The sequence below is a fragment of the Meriones unguiculatus genome, chromosome 5 (genome assembly GCF_030254825.1).
Source record: "Meriones unguiculatus strain TT.TT164.6M chromosome 5, Bangor_MerUng_6.1, whole genome shotgun sequence".
NCBI classification, from domain to species: Eukaryota; Metazoa; Chordata; class Mammalia; order Rodentia; family Muridae; genus Meriones; species Meriones unguiculatus.
The window spans coordinates 40,424,540-40,438,613 of NC_083353.1; the positions used below are offsets into that span (position 1 = coordinate 40,424,540).

The 14,074-nt window shown below is 50.5% G+C and overlaps 1 protein-coding gene and 1 long non-coding RNA gene across 2 annotated transcripts in view; both read left to right on the plus strand.

Annotated features, from left to right (window-relative positions):
• Tgfa (transforming growth factor alpha) overlaps positions 1-13,494 on the plus strand; it is an 80,627-nt gene extending 67,133 nt beyond the window's left edge. The window contains exons 3-6 of the mRNA XM_060383662.1: positions 294-414; positions 7,841-7,990; positions 9,271-9,380; positions 9,790-13,494. Coding sequence (XP_060239645.1) covers positions 294-414; positions 7,841-7,990; positions 9,271-9,380; positions 9,790-9,797 — 389 coding nt within the window. The 3' untranslated portion in view covers positions 9,798-13,494. The remainder of the gene's footprint in view (positions 1-293; positions 415-7,840; positions 7,991-9,270; positions 9,381-9,789) is intronic.
• On the plus strand, positions 421-2,364 carry LOC132654212 (uncharacterized). Its single transcript, XR_009591862.1, has 2 exons — positions 421-2,005; positions 2,095-2,364. It is a non-coding gene; the product is annotated as an uncharacterized LOC132654212 (long non-coding RNA).
• Positions 13,495-14,074: the final 580 nt, after the last annotated feature.

The following is a 14,074-nucleotide window of genomic DNA, read 5'->3' on the forward strand; positions in this document are numbered from 1 at the left end:
CTTCTGATATTTCTGCCTGTACCTTCTGAGTGCTGGGATTACAGGTACACGCCACTTTGCAAAAGCAAAACAAACAACAACAAAAAAATGAACCTAACTAGCTCTCTTTGAATTATACCAAAGCCTTTGGGGAAATTGTCTTATCTTAGAAGAGTACCCAGACTGCTGAATGAAGACTCTGGGCGCCGGCTGGGCATTAGGAACTGAGGGTTTTGCAGCAGGCACTGGGTGGGACAGAAGTCCCCTCCTGGGTGTGAGCTGTGCCAGGTCTGACCTGTGTCTCTTCGCCCCAGCAGACTCACCCGTGGCAGCTGCAGTGGTGTCTCATTTCAACAAGTGCCCAGATTCGCACACTCAGTTCTGCTTCCATGGAACCTGCAGGTTTTTGGTGCAGGAGGAGAAGCCAGCATGTGTGTAAGTATCCCCCAGTCTCCAGCGGGTGGGCAGGCACCCAGCTGAAAGAGTGTTTACTTGTCTGAATAAACGATATCACATAGCCATCAACCTGAGGCTCAGAGCACTGAGCAAGTTGAAGGATGAGAACTGCCAACCAGATGCCCAGACACCCAAGAGTGCAAGAGGATTCCCAGGATGCCAGAGCAAATTCTGACTAGAATTTAGTTTAGTACCTGAGCCTCAATAATAATGACATTTCCGTATACCAGACACTTTGTATCCAGCCTGTGAACCAGCTGGAAGGGCATGCAGAGGGTCAGTAGCATGTCACAGCTTGCTGGCTCCCATCTCCCGTAGCCTCACAGTGCTGCCAAGGGCCATGCAGGCACCGAGCCTCCTTCACGCATTACATACGAGACGACAGTGAAGGTCAGAGAGATGGTTCAGAGGGCAAGGACACAAGCCTGATGACGTAAGTTCAGATCCCCAGAACCCACATAAATAGCCAGAGGCAGGAGGGTGTGTGTCTGTAATCCAGTGCTCCCCTGCCTGGAGATGGGGGCAGAGACAGGAGAATTCCAGAAGCCCAGTGGCCAGCTAGGCTGGCGTATGCAGCAACAAATAAGAAAGGCCTATCTTAAACACACACAAATAAAAAGAGCCAGCGGTAACTGCCGTGGTCAGTAGAGTTAGGGAAGAAAGGCCCTGGAGGAAAGCCACACAGCAGATGTGGGGCTGACAGACAAACAGAAAGGTGTCTGGTCCCAGAGTGCCAAGTAGTGCAGGTAGGCAGGAGATGCGGCCAGGGCCTTCTGGGAGGGAGGCTTTACCCTCTGGACAGTGAGAGCCGTGCAAGTTCAGAACAAGATGTTCATTTGTCTGTGGTGACTGTGACAGGATGGATCTGTCACAAAAGTCACCTCACCTCGTCAAGCTCTCCTGTTTCCAAGGATAGTTTGGGCATTTTCTCTGGCAGGTGAACCCTCCTGGAGAGAACGATCAGGCTCGGTTCTCCTGAATCTTTACAAGCCTTCTTCAGGGCCTAGGGCTGAGAGTAGGACGCTGCCAAGCTGGGAAACCTGAGGCCGTGGAAGACAGCAGCCACCTTCTTCCCTCAGTTTCCCTTCTAGATCTTGGTGACCCAGGGGCAGTGTCCAGCCCACAGGCATGTTAATGTGACAGGTGACACTGTGTGTTCCTCTCTGGTGGCTCTGAGTCCTTGTGTGCACCTCGGAAGTTGGGACTTCACACTTCCCAGCAGGCGCTCAGGTTCTCTTGACTCGATGGAAGACACGGTGTTGCCCTGACCTCTCGTGGGCGTATCCACACACTACCCAGACAGGGCCATCCTCCCCAGCCCCCTGGTGCCTGCATCTTCCCAGGATTGCCCGACAGCAAAGCAGACTATTGGTACCCGCCACCTGCCACAGCCGCTATTCATGTATGGTCACCCACTGGCTCCCTCCCGCATTCACATGGCCCTTAATCCTCTGTTAGCATCAGAGTCTGTGGGGGCCAGGAGGGCTGTGCCCTCTCCTCTGCTCAGCACTCTGGGGGCCACAGAGTCAGCATGTCTGTGCAAGGCGAGCAGTCGGGGCCCGGAGACCTGGTAAGGTTTACTCCTCTACTCCTTCGGGTGCATCAGCTCTGGGAGACAGGACCACACCTTACACCTTTTTTTTTTTTTTATATTTATAGTAGCCAGAAGAATGTCCCAGCCACCTAATTCCCACCAGACCAGAAACTCCGAGAACGCCAGAACATTCTGTCCCCACTCTTAGGAACCTCCCAGCTTTGAGGAGCTGACAGGCCCAACATTCTGGTCAATAAAACTGACATACCTGAGGCAGGGCCGCATCTGTCGGGGCCTCATAAAGAAGCCCCAGCAAGTCGAGAATGTGGTGCAGAGGCGGGCACTGCTTGGCAGCACACTCACCCAGAAGAATAAAGTCATTAGGTTTCCAGGAACTCTAAAGCGACTTTTCTTTATGCTCTAAAACTAGAGAATTAAAAAAAAAAAAATGTATATACCTCACTAGTCAGACATTGTGAAAATTATCATCGAACGTATCTGCTTCAGATAAGCCTAAGATTGTTCTTCTGCACACTGTAGAAATGTTTCTGGGCTCCTACACCATGGCAGGAGGATACCCAAAACCACAACACTGTGAAGCTGTAAGGTCAGGGGCCACCCTTTCATCAAGGTGGCAGGGGCAGGTGGTGTGGGTCCGCCACCTGAAGGGGGCAGAATCCAGGCAGGTGACTGGTGTGGGGAGCCATGGGAGGCTGTCTGAGGTTTCCCATCTGTCCGGGTGTCCCTGGTGACTGAAGACTCTGACAGTGACCCAGAAAAAGCATTCCACCCGCAGTAGATAGTGAGGGTCTCTCGGGATCAGGGCTCAGACAGACCTGAGTCAGAGTCCAGCTGAGTGTCCCATACATGTGGCCTGGCCCCATTCAACCTCCGTTTCCCTGTGTGCTGCTGGAGGGACAGTTCCTCGAAGGTGCACAGTAAGAAGGCTGTGGTGATGGCTGCCGCGCCCCTGGACACACGCAGCCATCACATTCACCGATTTCATTAAGCTAAGCGGAGTTTAGTTTTCAGGTCCATCACCACAATTTAAGCTCTGAGCACCTGGAGGTGGCAGTGGGTGAATTCTGTCATCATCACTGAAAAGCTCTGGGAGACCGCCCAGGCGCTGCTCAGGAGAGGCTTGCACAGGCATCACCATCCCCATGGCTCAGGGACGTGTAGATGTCGCAGGAGACCCTTCTCTCTGAGCTCAAAAGGGCTGGGAGGCCATGGGAGACACAGCAGCACAGGGTGAAGCCAGTTCTTTTTTGTTGTTTCAGAGCTGGGACTGAAACCAAGGGCCCCACACATGCTAAGCAAGTCCTCTGCCACTGAGCCACACCCAGCCCTAAATCCAGTTCTTGTTCAAGTGGCCTCACTTCTCATTCCGCCAGTCCTAGGGAATCCACTCCCAGCCCAGCCCCGTGGGATGGTGCGTGTTAAGCACAAGCTTATACAAAATGCGTTTAGAGACCATTTCACCCTGGTCCTCAACCTCAGGCTCCAGTGCCTGCCTTGAGACCAGTGCTGAAAGGCCCAATGACTCACCAGGGTAGCAGCCTGCCAATTACACATCACTGCATATAGAGACAGTATGGCTAAAGAGTTTTTTAAATGCCCCTTTGTAAGTGTAGTGTGTGTGTGTGTTGTGTGTGTGTTGCGTGTGCCTTGTGTACCTTGTATGTGTGTGCCTTGTGTGTCTTGTATGTTGAAGAGGTTGGTGTTGAATCCTTGGGAGCTGGAGTTACAGGCAATTGTGAGCCACCAGATAGGTGCTGGGAACCGAACTCAGGTCTTCTGCAAGAACAGCAAGTGCTCTTAACTGAACCATCTCTCTAGCCTCACCTTGTTTTTGAGGCAAGGTTTCTCACTGACCTCATAATTGACCAGGTCACTTTTCACATAGATTCTGCAGGAACAGACTCAGGTCCTCGTGCTGCGAGGCAAGCCCTTTCCAGCCGTGCGCTCTCCCCAGCCCACTGCGGCTGTTTAATTTCATCTTCCACAGAGTGGACCCTGCCGTTGTGTTGAGCCCTGCTTACCACGATGCTCAGGCTCCTTTAGCGCTCCTAGTTGAGGTGGGTCTTACTCCACCGCATCTTCAGAATGCAGAGTATGAGGTAAAAAAAAAAAAAAAACAACTACTGGCTCAAGGTTTCATAGACAGGAAGTGAAGAAAGGGATTTGAATCCAGGCCAGTTTGGCTGCAGAGCCAAGCTGCGTGCCTTTGAGCTCCCGTCCTGAGGCTGTAATCTGAAATGCAAACAAAGTATGGTTGAGTACAGAGATAACGTCCAGCCTTGGGTAGCATATCACACCAGCACCATCTGGATGGAAAGAGTTTGGTGAAACTGAAGTGCAGAAATTACTGAACTCCATTTAAAGTGGATTGCAGACGGTTTTTGTTTTGTATATGTGTGTGTGTTGCTGGGAATCGAACCTGGGGCTTTGTGCATGCTAGGCAAACACTGTTGCTCTACATCCTTGGGCTAGCAAAACTTGAGATTTTGGTTTGGGGTTTCTTTTCCTATTCCTTTCTTTTTTATGTAATCTGTTATTTGTTTTTCTCTTTTTTTCTCACTCTTTTTGAAACTGTTTTATAGTGCAATGCAATGAACTTTAGTCACACACACACTCCCCTTTTATCAGCAGCAGAGTGAGGGTGAGACTCATGTGTGGCCAGGCGAGGCGACACTCCTCTCTCCTTTCGTGACTTGTGCTTAAAATAATCAGCATAATTAAGTCTAATATTAGAAGAGTAGGAATTAAAGAGAAGGCAAGATGTCACTTTTGTCTACTTCCCCGCTCATAAAGAATTGCTGAGAAGCAGGGCATTTCCCAGGCAAGGCCTGCCCCGCAGGAGCAAGGGTGCTGGAGAAAGTGGGCAAAGAGGTGGAGCTCCACGTGTTCAAAGATGGACGGGGTCTGGGAGGCACCAAGTGAGCCATGGGAAGATGGACAGGCTGCTGAGTGGGTGGATGAGTGCAGATAGAAAGCAAGGAGCTCTTGGAGAGAGTGGCCTGTGGCATGCAGAGTGGGGAGAGTAAGGGAGGTGTTGCAGGTGAGGAGATGCAGGACTTGAGAGGCCTGAGCACACGTGTGGCCACCTGTGCAGACATCTGCCCCTGGGCTAGTAGGGACCGCGTGAGCCCCTTGAACTGGCAGGATGTTAGGGGGAGCTCAGGAGGAGATGGCAAACGCACAGAAAGGATACCCATTACTCAGGTGGCCTCTGGAAGGTCGGGACATCTGGACCCAGAGTCGGAACTTGAGGACGGGCTGAGAGAGCCTGTCTCGGTCGTCTACACATGGACAACTCAGACTGTGTGTGGACCAGGCCAGAAGCTGATCACCAACCAGCCCCAGGTCTATTCCACTGTTGCTGACCCCCATCTGCCACCAGGGCAAAGAGCAGTGTCTGCCCCGTGAGCTGTGTCTGCTCTCTGCCTCCCCTCAGCTTCTGTTTTGTTCTAATTAGATGAAACCTGGCTCCATCCCGCCACACTGGGCCAGGAAAGCCAATGTAGACAGCCTGATTGCCCAGATCCTTGGGGCATACTTTTATTTCCCTGTTATCCCTGCCTGGCTTTCTTCTTTACCAAGGACACAAGCCCTTTACATCATGCTCAGCTTTAACTCTAATCTTTTTCCAGTCTTTCAAGATAAGAGGCTAAACCATAAGCCTACCATCCTGGCAAAGAAGAGGGAGCCAGATCGCAGCTGTGGACATTGGTACAAATGTCCTTCAAGTCCCCAGGGGAGCAGGTGTAGGGAAAGCAGGCAAACCTCACTTTTTCATGACAGTATTAAAAGAGAAAATGCAGCAAACATGACAAAACACCAAACCAACCAAAGGATGAGTAAGCAAGCCTGGTGGTGCACTGCTGTCATCCGGGCACTAGGAAGCTGAGGCTGGGGGATGGTGAGTTTGAGCTAGCCAAGGCTACATAGACAGACCCTGTCTCAAAATCAAACCAATAATAAAACCTGACTTATTTTAACTAATATCCACCTTTGATGAGTCAGGGAAGGCTGCGTGCCCTCACATCTGTAGCTTCTACAGAAATGTTCAGCATCTTCTGGTTACCATTAACCGTAAGCCCCTGTAACACCTGTCCCTTCACCAGCCAAATGCTGATGTTTAGCCCTGGACAAAAGCCATGATCTGAAGAAAAAAAAAAAAGCTGTTTGTCCTGAAGCCCCATGAGTCTCTCTGAGGGCTGGGAGGACTCAGGGATCCTGCCTGGAGTGGCTCTGGAGCCAGCCTGACACTGTGGCAGGTGTCACAGCAGGGTCTTTAAGCTCAGGATCTTTTCTGTGGCCTTTCTTGTTTAAAGACCTTTTACCTGGCAAGTTATGAAGCAATCCAAGCACGGGCTTAAAAATACTAGCTACCTTAGTCATGGCTAGAAATATATATAACATAAACTTAAATTCAGTGTGTAATATGTGGCTTCCCCTTGAGGAGGCTTCCTGCCTGAGAGGGTTGGAACTCGATACTTGCATTGAGAGCTTTAAAAAGGGACCAGTGTGTCACTGTCCCATCCTTGGAGAGTGGCATGCTTGGAGGAATGCCAGGAAAGCAAGTGGCCCATGTCTCCTATGGCCGGCCCATTCTGCATCCATCCATCGAGCATCCCTGCACACTCAGGAGGCTGCCAATGGCATGACAGAGCCAGAGAAGCCGGGGTGCAGCAGCACCAGTGATGAGTAGGCTGGCAGCGCTCACGCCGGCAAGCATGCTCACACTTGACCTCATTTATAGCTTTCCCTACTGTGTGGAAGACAAGCACAGTTCATTGTATGCCAGGACATAAGACTCTACAGGAGTCTAGAGGCCTCTCCAGCCCCGATGTGGTGTGGTGACAGTGCCAGGCCCTCATCCTTTCCTGGAGGGTCCATGCTTGGCGCGGAGCCACCCAGGAACTATCCCTGGGGCTAACTAAACTTGATGAAGAAGGCAGGAGAGCCAAGCACAGGCTAGGCATCTGGTGTGTTTTCTTTCATCCAAACTTCTAAATACGCAAGTTTGGCTTAAAAACAATCTGGATTTGGGCTAGGCATGATGACACATGCACTTGGAAGGCAGAGGCAGACAGATCTCTGTGAGTTCAAAGCCAGCATAGTCTACACAGTGAGTTCTGGGACAGCCAGGACTACAGAGAGACCCTATCTCAAGCAAACAAAGACCACCTGGATTGGGAGCTGAGGAACTAGCTCATTTGGTAAAATGCTTGCCACAAGACTATGAAGGCCTATGATTGCTAGCACCCATGCCAAAAATTAAGTATAAATAAATAAAAACTAAACAACTGGTGTATATGAGCCTATAGCTGAGGAGGCAGAGGCAGGAGGATCCTTGGTGGACAGCCAGCCTTACCATATAGGTGAACTCCAGATACAGTAAGAAACGTGGTCTCCAAAGTAAGGCAGAGATAGAAAAAGACACTTAGCATTGCCTTCTGGCCTGCACAGATGTGCGCACACCCACGCACCCACACCAGTGTACCCACACACATCAGCGTGCACACATACATGAACATGCACACACACACGGTAACCATTACCAGGAGTTTCATCACCTTCCAAAACGAAGTTCTTGTCCTCAGTGCTGCCATTAGCACCCAAGAGTCAGTAGAAGGACAGTGATCAGGAAGGTACCCTTGGTGGAGTAGAGGATCAGTTTCCCCTCCCCTCAGCAAGTGGCACCGTGGCAAGGACGCCAGACTCACTGCCCCACACCTGAGTCTCCAATCATAAAGGAGGCAGCAGCCCTTCGGGGCTTGTCCAGTCGGGGCCCAGATCCTTCCGACTTAGCTCGGTTGAGGAGGTGCTTGGGTGGGAGCAGGCTAACATCCCTTTCTTTCCCAGCTGCCACTCTGGGTACGTGGGTGCTCGCTGCGAGCATGCGGACCTCCTGGCCGTGGTGGCTGCCAGCCAGAAGAAGCAGGCGATCACTGCCTTGGTGGTGGTCTCCATTGTGGCCCTGGCTGTCCTCATTACCACCTGTGTGCTGATCCAGTGAGTATTTGCCCCCCTCCCCCGAGTTTATATCCCCCACCTGCCTGCTCCGCCAGGGGCATCCGAAGCATGGCCGCACCAAAGAGCCACCAGCTTGTTGTTGTGACACGAGAGTGATTTCAACTGAGCTAAGAGAGCAGTTGCTGTCTCTCCACAGAGCGCCAGGCAAGCTGTGCAAATGCCTGGAGCAGGGGGCAGGTGCCAGCAGTGGTTCTGCTCTCTTCTAAAAGTCCTGTCAAATCAAATACACGCTCCCCACCGTCCTCAAACTCAGAACCTTCTGAGCACCTATGATCTGGGCAGGAGCTCCAGAGAGAGACAGAAATGTCTCCCAGCCTCCTCCTCCCCTCCTTGAACCACAGCCAAAGTGCTTCCTCCCCGCACTTGACAAATTCTGAAGTTACACCAGAGGCTCCCAATGCTGCCATCCCTCTTTGTCCTCCACCACTCCCTCATCCTCTGGACTGCATCCTCCACAAAGCTGTGCTGAGCCTAGGGTCGAGGGAGACTACAGGATTGTCTTATCCGATTAGCTGGCTGATAGCTGCCCACTGGCCTGGCTAGTACAACCAGAGTCCCTGGACATATAGTGCTGTTCCCAACAGCAGACACCAAGCTAGACTCACTCCCTGGGATGGTTGACTCTAAGTCAGAGCACTCAGAGGACTCACCTTAGTTTGAATGGGCACAGGGCACTCCCGGTCAGTTACAGGCAGCCTGTCGGCACAGTTCACTCAAGACTGGAATTGCAGAAAGCACAAAGGCTGTTTCAGTGAGGCTGCGTGTGAAGGCAGTGCTGGCTTTTGGCCTCTAAGGCTGGCCAGATTGTGGACAGACCAATTAGAGGCACAATTCTGGTGGTTTGCTGCTGTTGAGACAACTGAGGCACAAGCCCAGTGACACTCCTGGTTGAAGGGCCACCTCCGGAAGCATCATGGCCTCCAGCCCCAGGGTCTGTTGGTCCTAATCCTTATGTCTGTTGAAAGGCCATTATCACACCAGCAGAACCACTCAGATGGCCCGTATGGAGACATCAAGCAGCTAGGTGACTGGCTCGTCCCCTTGGCCAGCCAGGGAGTCTGGAGCCAGGTGACCCAGGGGGGCTAAGGCAGAGCTGTAGCAGTAGTGTGCATACTTTGTGTCAGCCAACAGGTACTTTGTGGCTGGTCAGCATCTGTCTGAGGTGGCTGATGCTGTGGAAGGCTGAGTGGAGCCCAGGGCTACAGAGCTGGGCTCTCCTGCCAGGCAGGTGTAGCTCAGCCTCTCCCTTCTGTCCCCAGCTGCTGCCAGCTCCGCAAACACTGCGAGTGGTGCCGTGCCCTCGTCTGCAGACACGAGAAGCCCAGCGCCCTCCTGAAGGGAAGAACTGCTTGCTGCCACTCTGAGACAGGTACAGGGTGGCTTCTGCCCTTTTCTTCCAGGGGAGGGACTACCGGGTGGAGAGAATGGCCACCGTTCTCCAAGTTGGCACAGGTGCCAGGAGGGAAGTGAGGAACTGTTTTCCCCTCCCCTTACAGGGGAACCAGCCATGGTTCAGTTGAACTGCAGCCCTCCTGACAGAAATATCTCTCCCAACCTCCTCTCTCTGTCGCTGAAACCCACCCTGCTACTGTAACTCATATTCTGTCACTGAAAGCAGAGTTTCAGAGGCTGCTGCCCCTGAAGATGACCTAGAACTGGGCCTGGCTGCTGAAAGAAGCCAGTTATATTTTGATCTTACCTCAAGTCTTGCCCCCTAAGCTTATCTCCCTAGCATGGCTTGGGCCCCTATCACTTACCCTGTTTCTCTTTTCTGCCAGTGGTCTGAAGATCCCAGAGGAGGAGTTTGGCCAGGCGGCCTCCCAGGCAGCCTGTGACAGCCCAGCCACAGAAAGGCTTCTCAGAACAGCGTCACCCACAGTGTCGGGGCCTGCAGACGTGCTGGCAGAACTCCCCTCTCGGTACACAACCACCTGCTCAGCCTTCTGTCCTCCGAGGGCCTTCAAAACTGCGTGATAATGCTGCCTGCTGGGCTTTCTCAGTGCACCCTAAAGAAGAGGCCAGTAGACCATGTTTTAAAGACAAGTTGAACAAGAACCTGAAAAGGCTGGCCTTCTTGCTAACCCACACCAAGCGTGTGCTTGGATTGGTGGCTCCTGCCAGCCATGGGTTCCAGGCTGTTTCTCCTCAAAGGGCCATCTGCCCCAACAGAAACTTCATGGTTAATGTACAAAATGGACAAGGGGAAACATCTATTGTTATATGAAGACACTGTGGCCTCCCACAAGCCCTGATATCTCCTCATGCTGTTTCTGGGATGTGTGTCTTATTTATTAGATGGATAACGGTTTTATTTTTCATCTCTCAAGTCAGCGTCAGGCATTCACGTTAGTGATACATGAACAGCTGTGAAGTTACACCAAATAGAAACATCCAGCCACCTTGGTAAGTTAGGGCCGAAGGGAAGGGAGCCTCGCCGGAGCTGCAGAGACAGAACTCAAAATGCATTCTGATGGGAACAAAACGGCTATTCGGAGGCTGTACCACTTAAGACAGGAAAGTTAGCAAAGTTAGAAAATCCAGTAGCAGAGAGAGTCCTCCCTGATGGGGGACAAGAGGACAAGAGAGCCTGTGTGGGCACCTAGGGAGGACGTACATGCCAACACATGATTAAGTGGATTAACTTCCTCGTGAGTCCAGCTCCAGCATTAGCAGCAAGCTGTGGGCCAAATCCATGAAGGGGACCAGCCCTTTATTTTCCATGCTGTTGCCTTGGTTTTTGCTTTATTTTTAGAAGGAGAAATTTAACTTTCCTATTTATTTTCAAGCATTTGAGAAATATCCCACTGTTTTGTTTTGTTTTTTTACTCCTTTCAGAATGTTAGCATTATTAACAAAATTGGCTACCAAGCCTCTCCACTCCCCTCAGGAGAAGGAGACCTGCTCCCTGATCACCCCAGGGTGCTCTGACCCGTTGGACCCACCCTCATCCCTGCGCTGCTCTGTACTGTCTGGAGATGCGATGACAGGAAACACCCAAAGCTGCTTATTGAGGAGGCCATCCTTAACTCAGAAGTGAAAAGCCCAACCCCCTCTGCCCTCCGTGGCCTCCAGTTAATGTGCTGGGAGAAGGGCATTTGATATACCACGTTGGCTTGAAGTTTCTGTCAGAAAGTTTTGCCTACTCCTCATTCTTCTCCATTCTACCTTCTTCTATGAATTGTTCTCTTCTCGTGTGATCTAAGCCCTGATCTGCCCCAGGTCTTAACCCTAGCACTCTGGTCACAATGCCTGAAGCCCTAAAAGAAGAAGCTGGATCTGTTCATTGCTGCCCTTCCTCCAGCTACTTAGCTGACATGGCTCCAGGCAGACAGCATCATTTTCATTATTATTATTTTGTTTTGGTGTTTTATTTTGTTTTGTTTTGTTTTGTGAGACAAGGTCTTGCCAGTCTTGAACTCAAGATCCTCCTGCTTCAGCCTCCTGAGTGCTGGCCGTACCCAGCAGAGTTGTTTGTTTGTTTGTTTGTTTGTTTATTAAAATAGGTTAAGTTTGCTTTTCTTGGGTCATACATGTGGGTCAAGGCCAAGAGCAGCCTGCTGCTCTGAGACCAATCAGCCGCGCTGGACTTTACACCTCTACTGGCTCCAGCGCTCTCAGCTGAAGGCCTGGCTCAGGGGGCCAATACAGATGGCCGTGCAGGGCTTGTTTTAACTTAGTTCACAGTGTTAGCTTCCGATGGCAGATCCTTTCTGATCATCTGGCTGCTTTTAAAGAGTTTGAACTGATATCAAAATATTAATGGGAACTTCCTACCTAATGTCCCATCCTAAATATTGTTACCATCCAAGACTCAGCAGAGGTGGGGAAAAAATTAGGATGAAATCATGATGGTGAAGGCAGAGGATTCTCAGGAGGACCTCAGCTTCAGTGTCTCCACATTCCTGTTCAAGGCCCAGCCAGTCACAGCAGCCAGTGCCCTGCAGTGCCTGCACACAGACACAGCCAGCTCACATGGCCCCTACAAGTGCCTTCCCAGCCACCCCCTTTGCGAAACAATGGATCTGGAGAATCAGAAGCTAAACGTAGGTTAAGGCAAGTCTGGTTGGACATCATCCTGGCCCCAGCATACAGCAGCCCTGCTTTGGTGACTTTGATTTTGGAAGTCAGTCAGATGCTGTGTCTCTTCTTTGTCATCTCACAGCAGTTAGTGTACCAACATCCTCCTGTTCCTGCTGGTCACACTGCCCTCCCTCAGCACCCTCCTGCTGGTCACACTGCACTCCCTCAGCACCCTCCTGCTGGTCACACTGCACTTCCTGGCCCTCTCTTAATGTTCAGCGCAGCAGTAAATAGGAGCATTCCTCAGCAGCCACATAGGACAGTGGCCAGCACAGCTGTCCCAGTGACTGGGGGAACTATGGACATTCCCATTGAATGAACTGAAAGTAATTCTAGGGACGGTTCAATGGCGCAGTGAGCAAAGGCACTTACCAGCATCCTGAGAGCCTGAGTTCAACCCCTGGAACCCACATGGTAGAAGAGAAAACCAATTTTTCCAGGGTGCCTTCTGTTCTCCACACACAGGGCATGTGTACACACACACACACAGGGCCATGTTTACACACACACACACACACAATCTAATTTTTAAAAATAAAAATGAATTCTAGAAAGTGACTCCAGTCTGAAAGGTAGATTCCAGGCGGGCACATATGGAACCAAGCCATGACTCAGTTTGTTGTGTATCCCATAAGAAGGTGGGAACTATAATCCCAAGATCCCCTTTCTCAAAAAAGGGGGGGCTACTCAGAACGGTGAGGGAGGAGGCTCTGTCTCTGGGTCCCTGGGGCCAGGTTTCCCAGCGCCTGTGAGCCCCAGGATAGACCAGCAACATTCTAAGCCTGCCTGCAGGCCCCAGTTCTGAGTGAGTTCCAAGCTTGTCTCTTCCCCAGGACCGAGAGGAGGCCACACTGGACACCACATATGTTTTTGACACAGGGTTTCGCCCTGTAGCCCCGGCCAGCCTTGAACCCATTATTCCCCTGCCTCAGCCTCCTCGGTTACGGGTGTGTGCCACCATACTTGGCTTATGTTTGTTTTTAATGTTCCGGTGTCAGGTGTATTCCCTGAAGCCACTGATCTATCTCAAAGACACAGTGTTGTGTGCACACATGTGACCGTGCGCACACACACAGAGTACTGGAACGCAACTCCTCTCCACGGTGTGATAAGTTTTTTGTAAGGGACCTGATGCTGTTTTTAGGGCTCATCATTCTGACTTCAGTATATGATGCACTGACGGTTACTATGTAATGTTTTAATTTATTTTATGTGGTAAGTTAATTTTGGTCTCTGTAATGTATTAATGTGATTAGAAGCTTTTTTCCTTAATATCTGAATTATACTTAAAGAGTAGCGAGGAATATAAGATACTGTTGTGTTTTTCAGAAATGTGTATTGTTACCCAGTTGTATTGTACCTTGTCTGGAAGGATGAAGGAATGAACTCTTTTTTTTCCTAAATATCAAGACTGAAGTTTTTCTTTAATGTGGCTGAAACACAGTTTTCTCTGCAAATGTAAGGGAGAAAAAAGTAGATGGGCTTTTTTATTAGATTTATTTTTATTCTTAATTTTGTGTATTCATTCAGGTGTGTCTATGCATGAGTATGTGCACATGAGTACAGTTGCTCTAAATGGCCAGAAGAGGGCATTGGATTCCCCTGGTTCTAGCGTGAGTCTCTAGAGAGACTGTGAGCTGCCTTATCTGGGTACTGGGAACCCGATTCAGATCTTTTGAAAGAGCAGTAAACTATCTTAAGCATGAATCATTTCTTTAGCTCTAGATGATCTTTGTAGAAATTGTAAAACTGTCTACCTAAGGAAATGAAGTTCTTCCTAATACCTGGAGAACAGAGACACTTTTTCCTGCACTGAGAGGAACTGAGCCCTGGCTGAAGAGACAGAATGGCATGCAGAAAATGCCTCTGGGTTATTTCCTGACAACATTCATAGAAGCCATGAGATTGTAAGGTAGAGGGTGTGTACATGGCTGTGCGGTCTATGTTAATATTCCTTAGAACTGTTAGGAAGGCAGAGTTTGG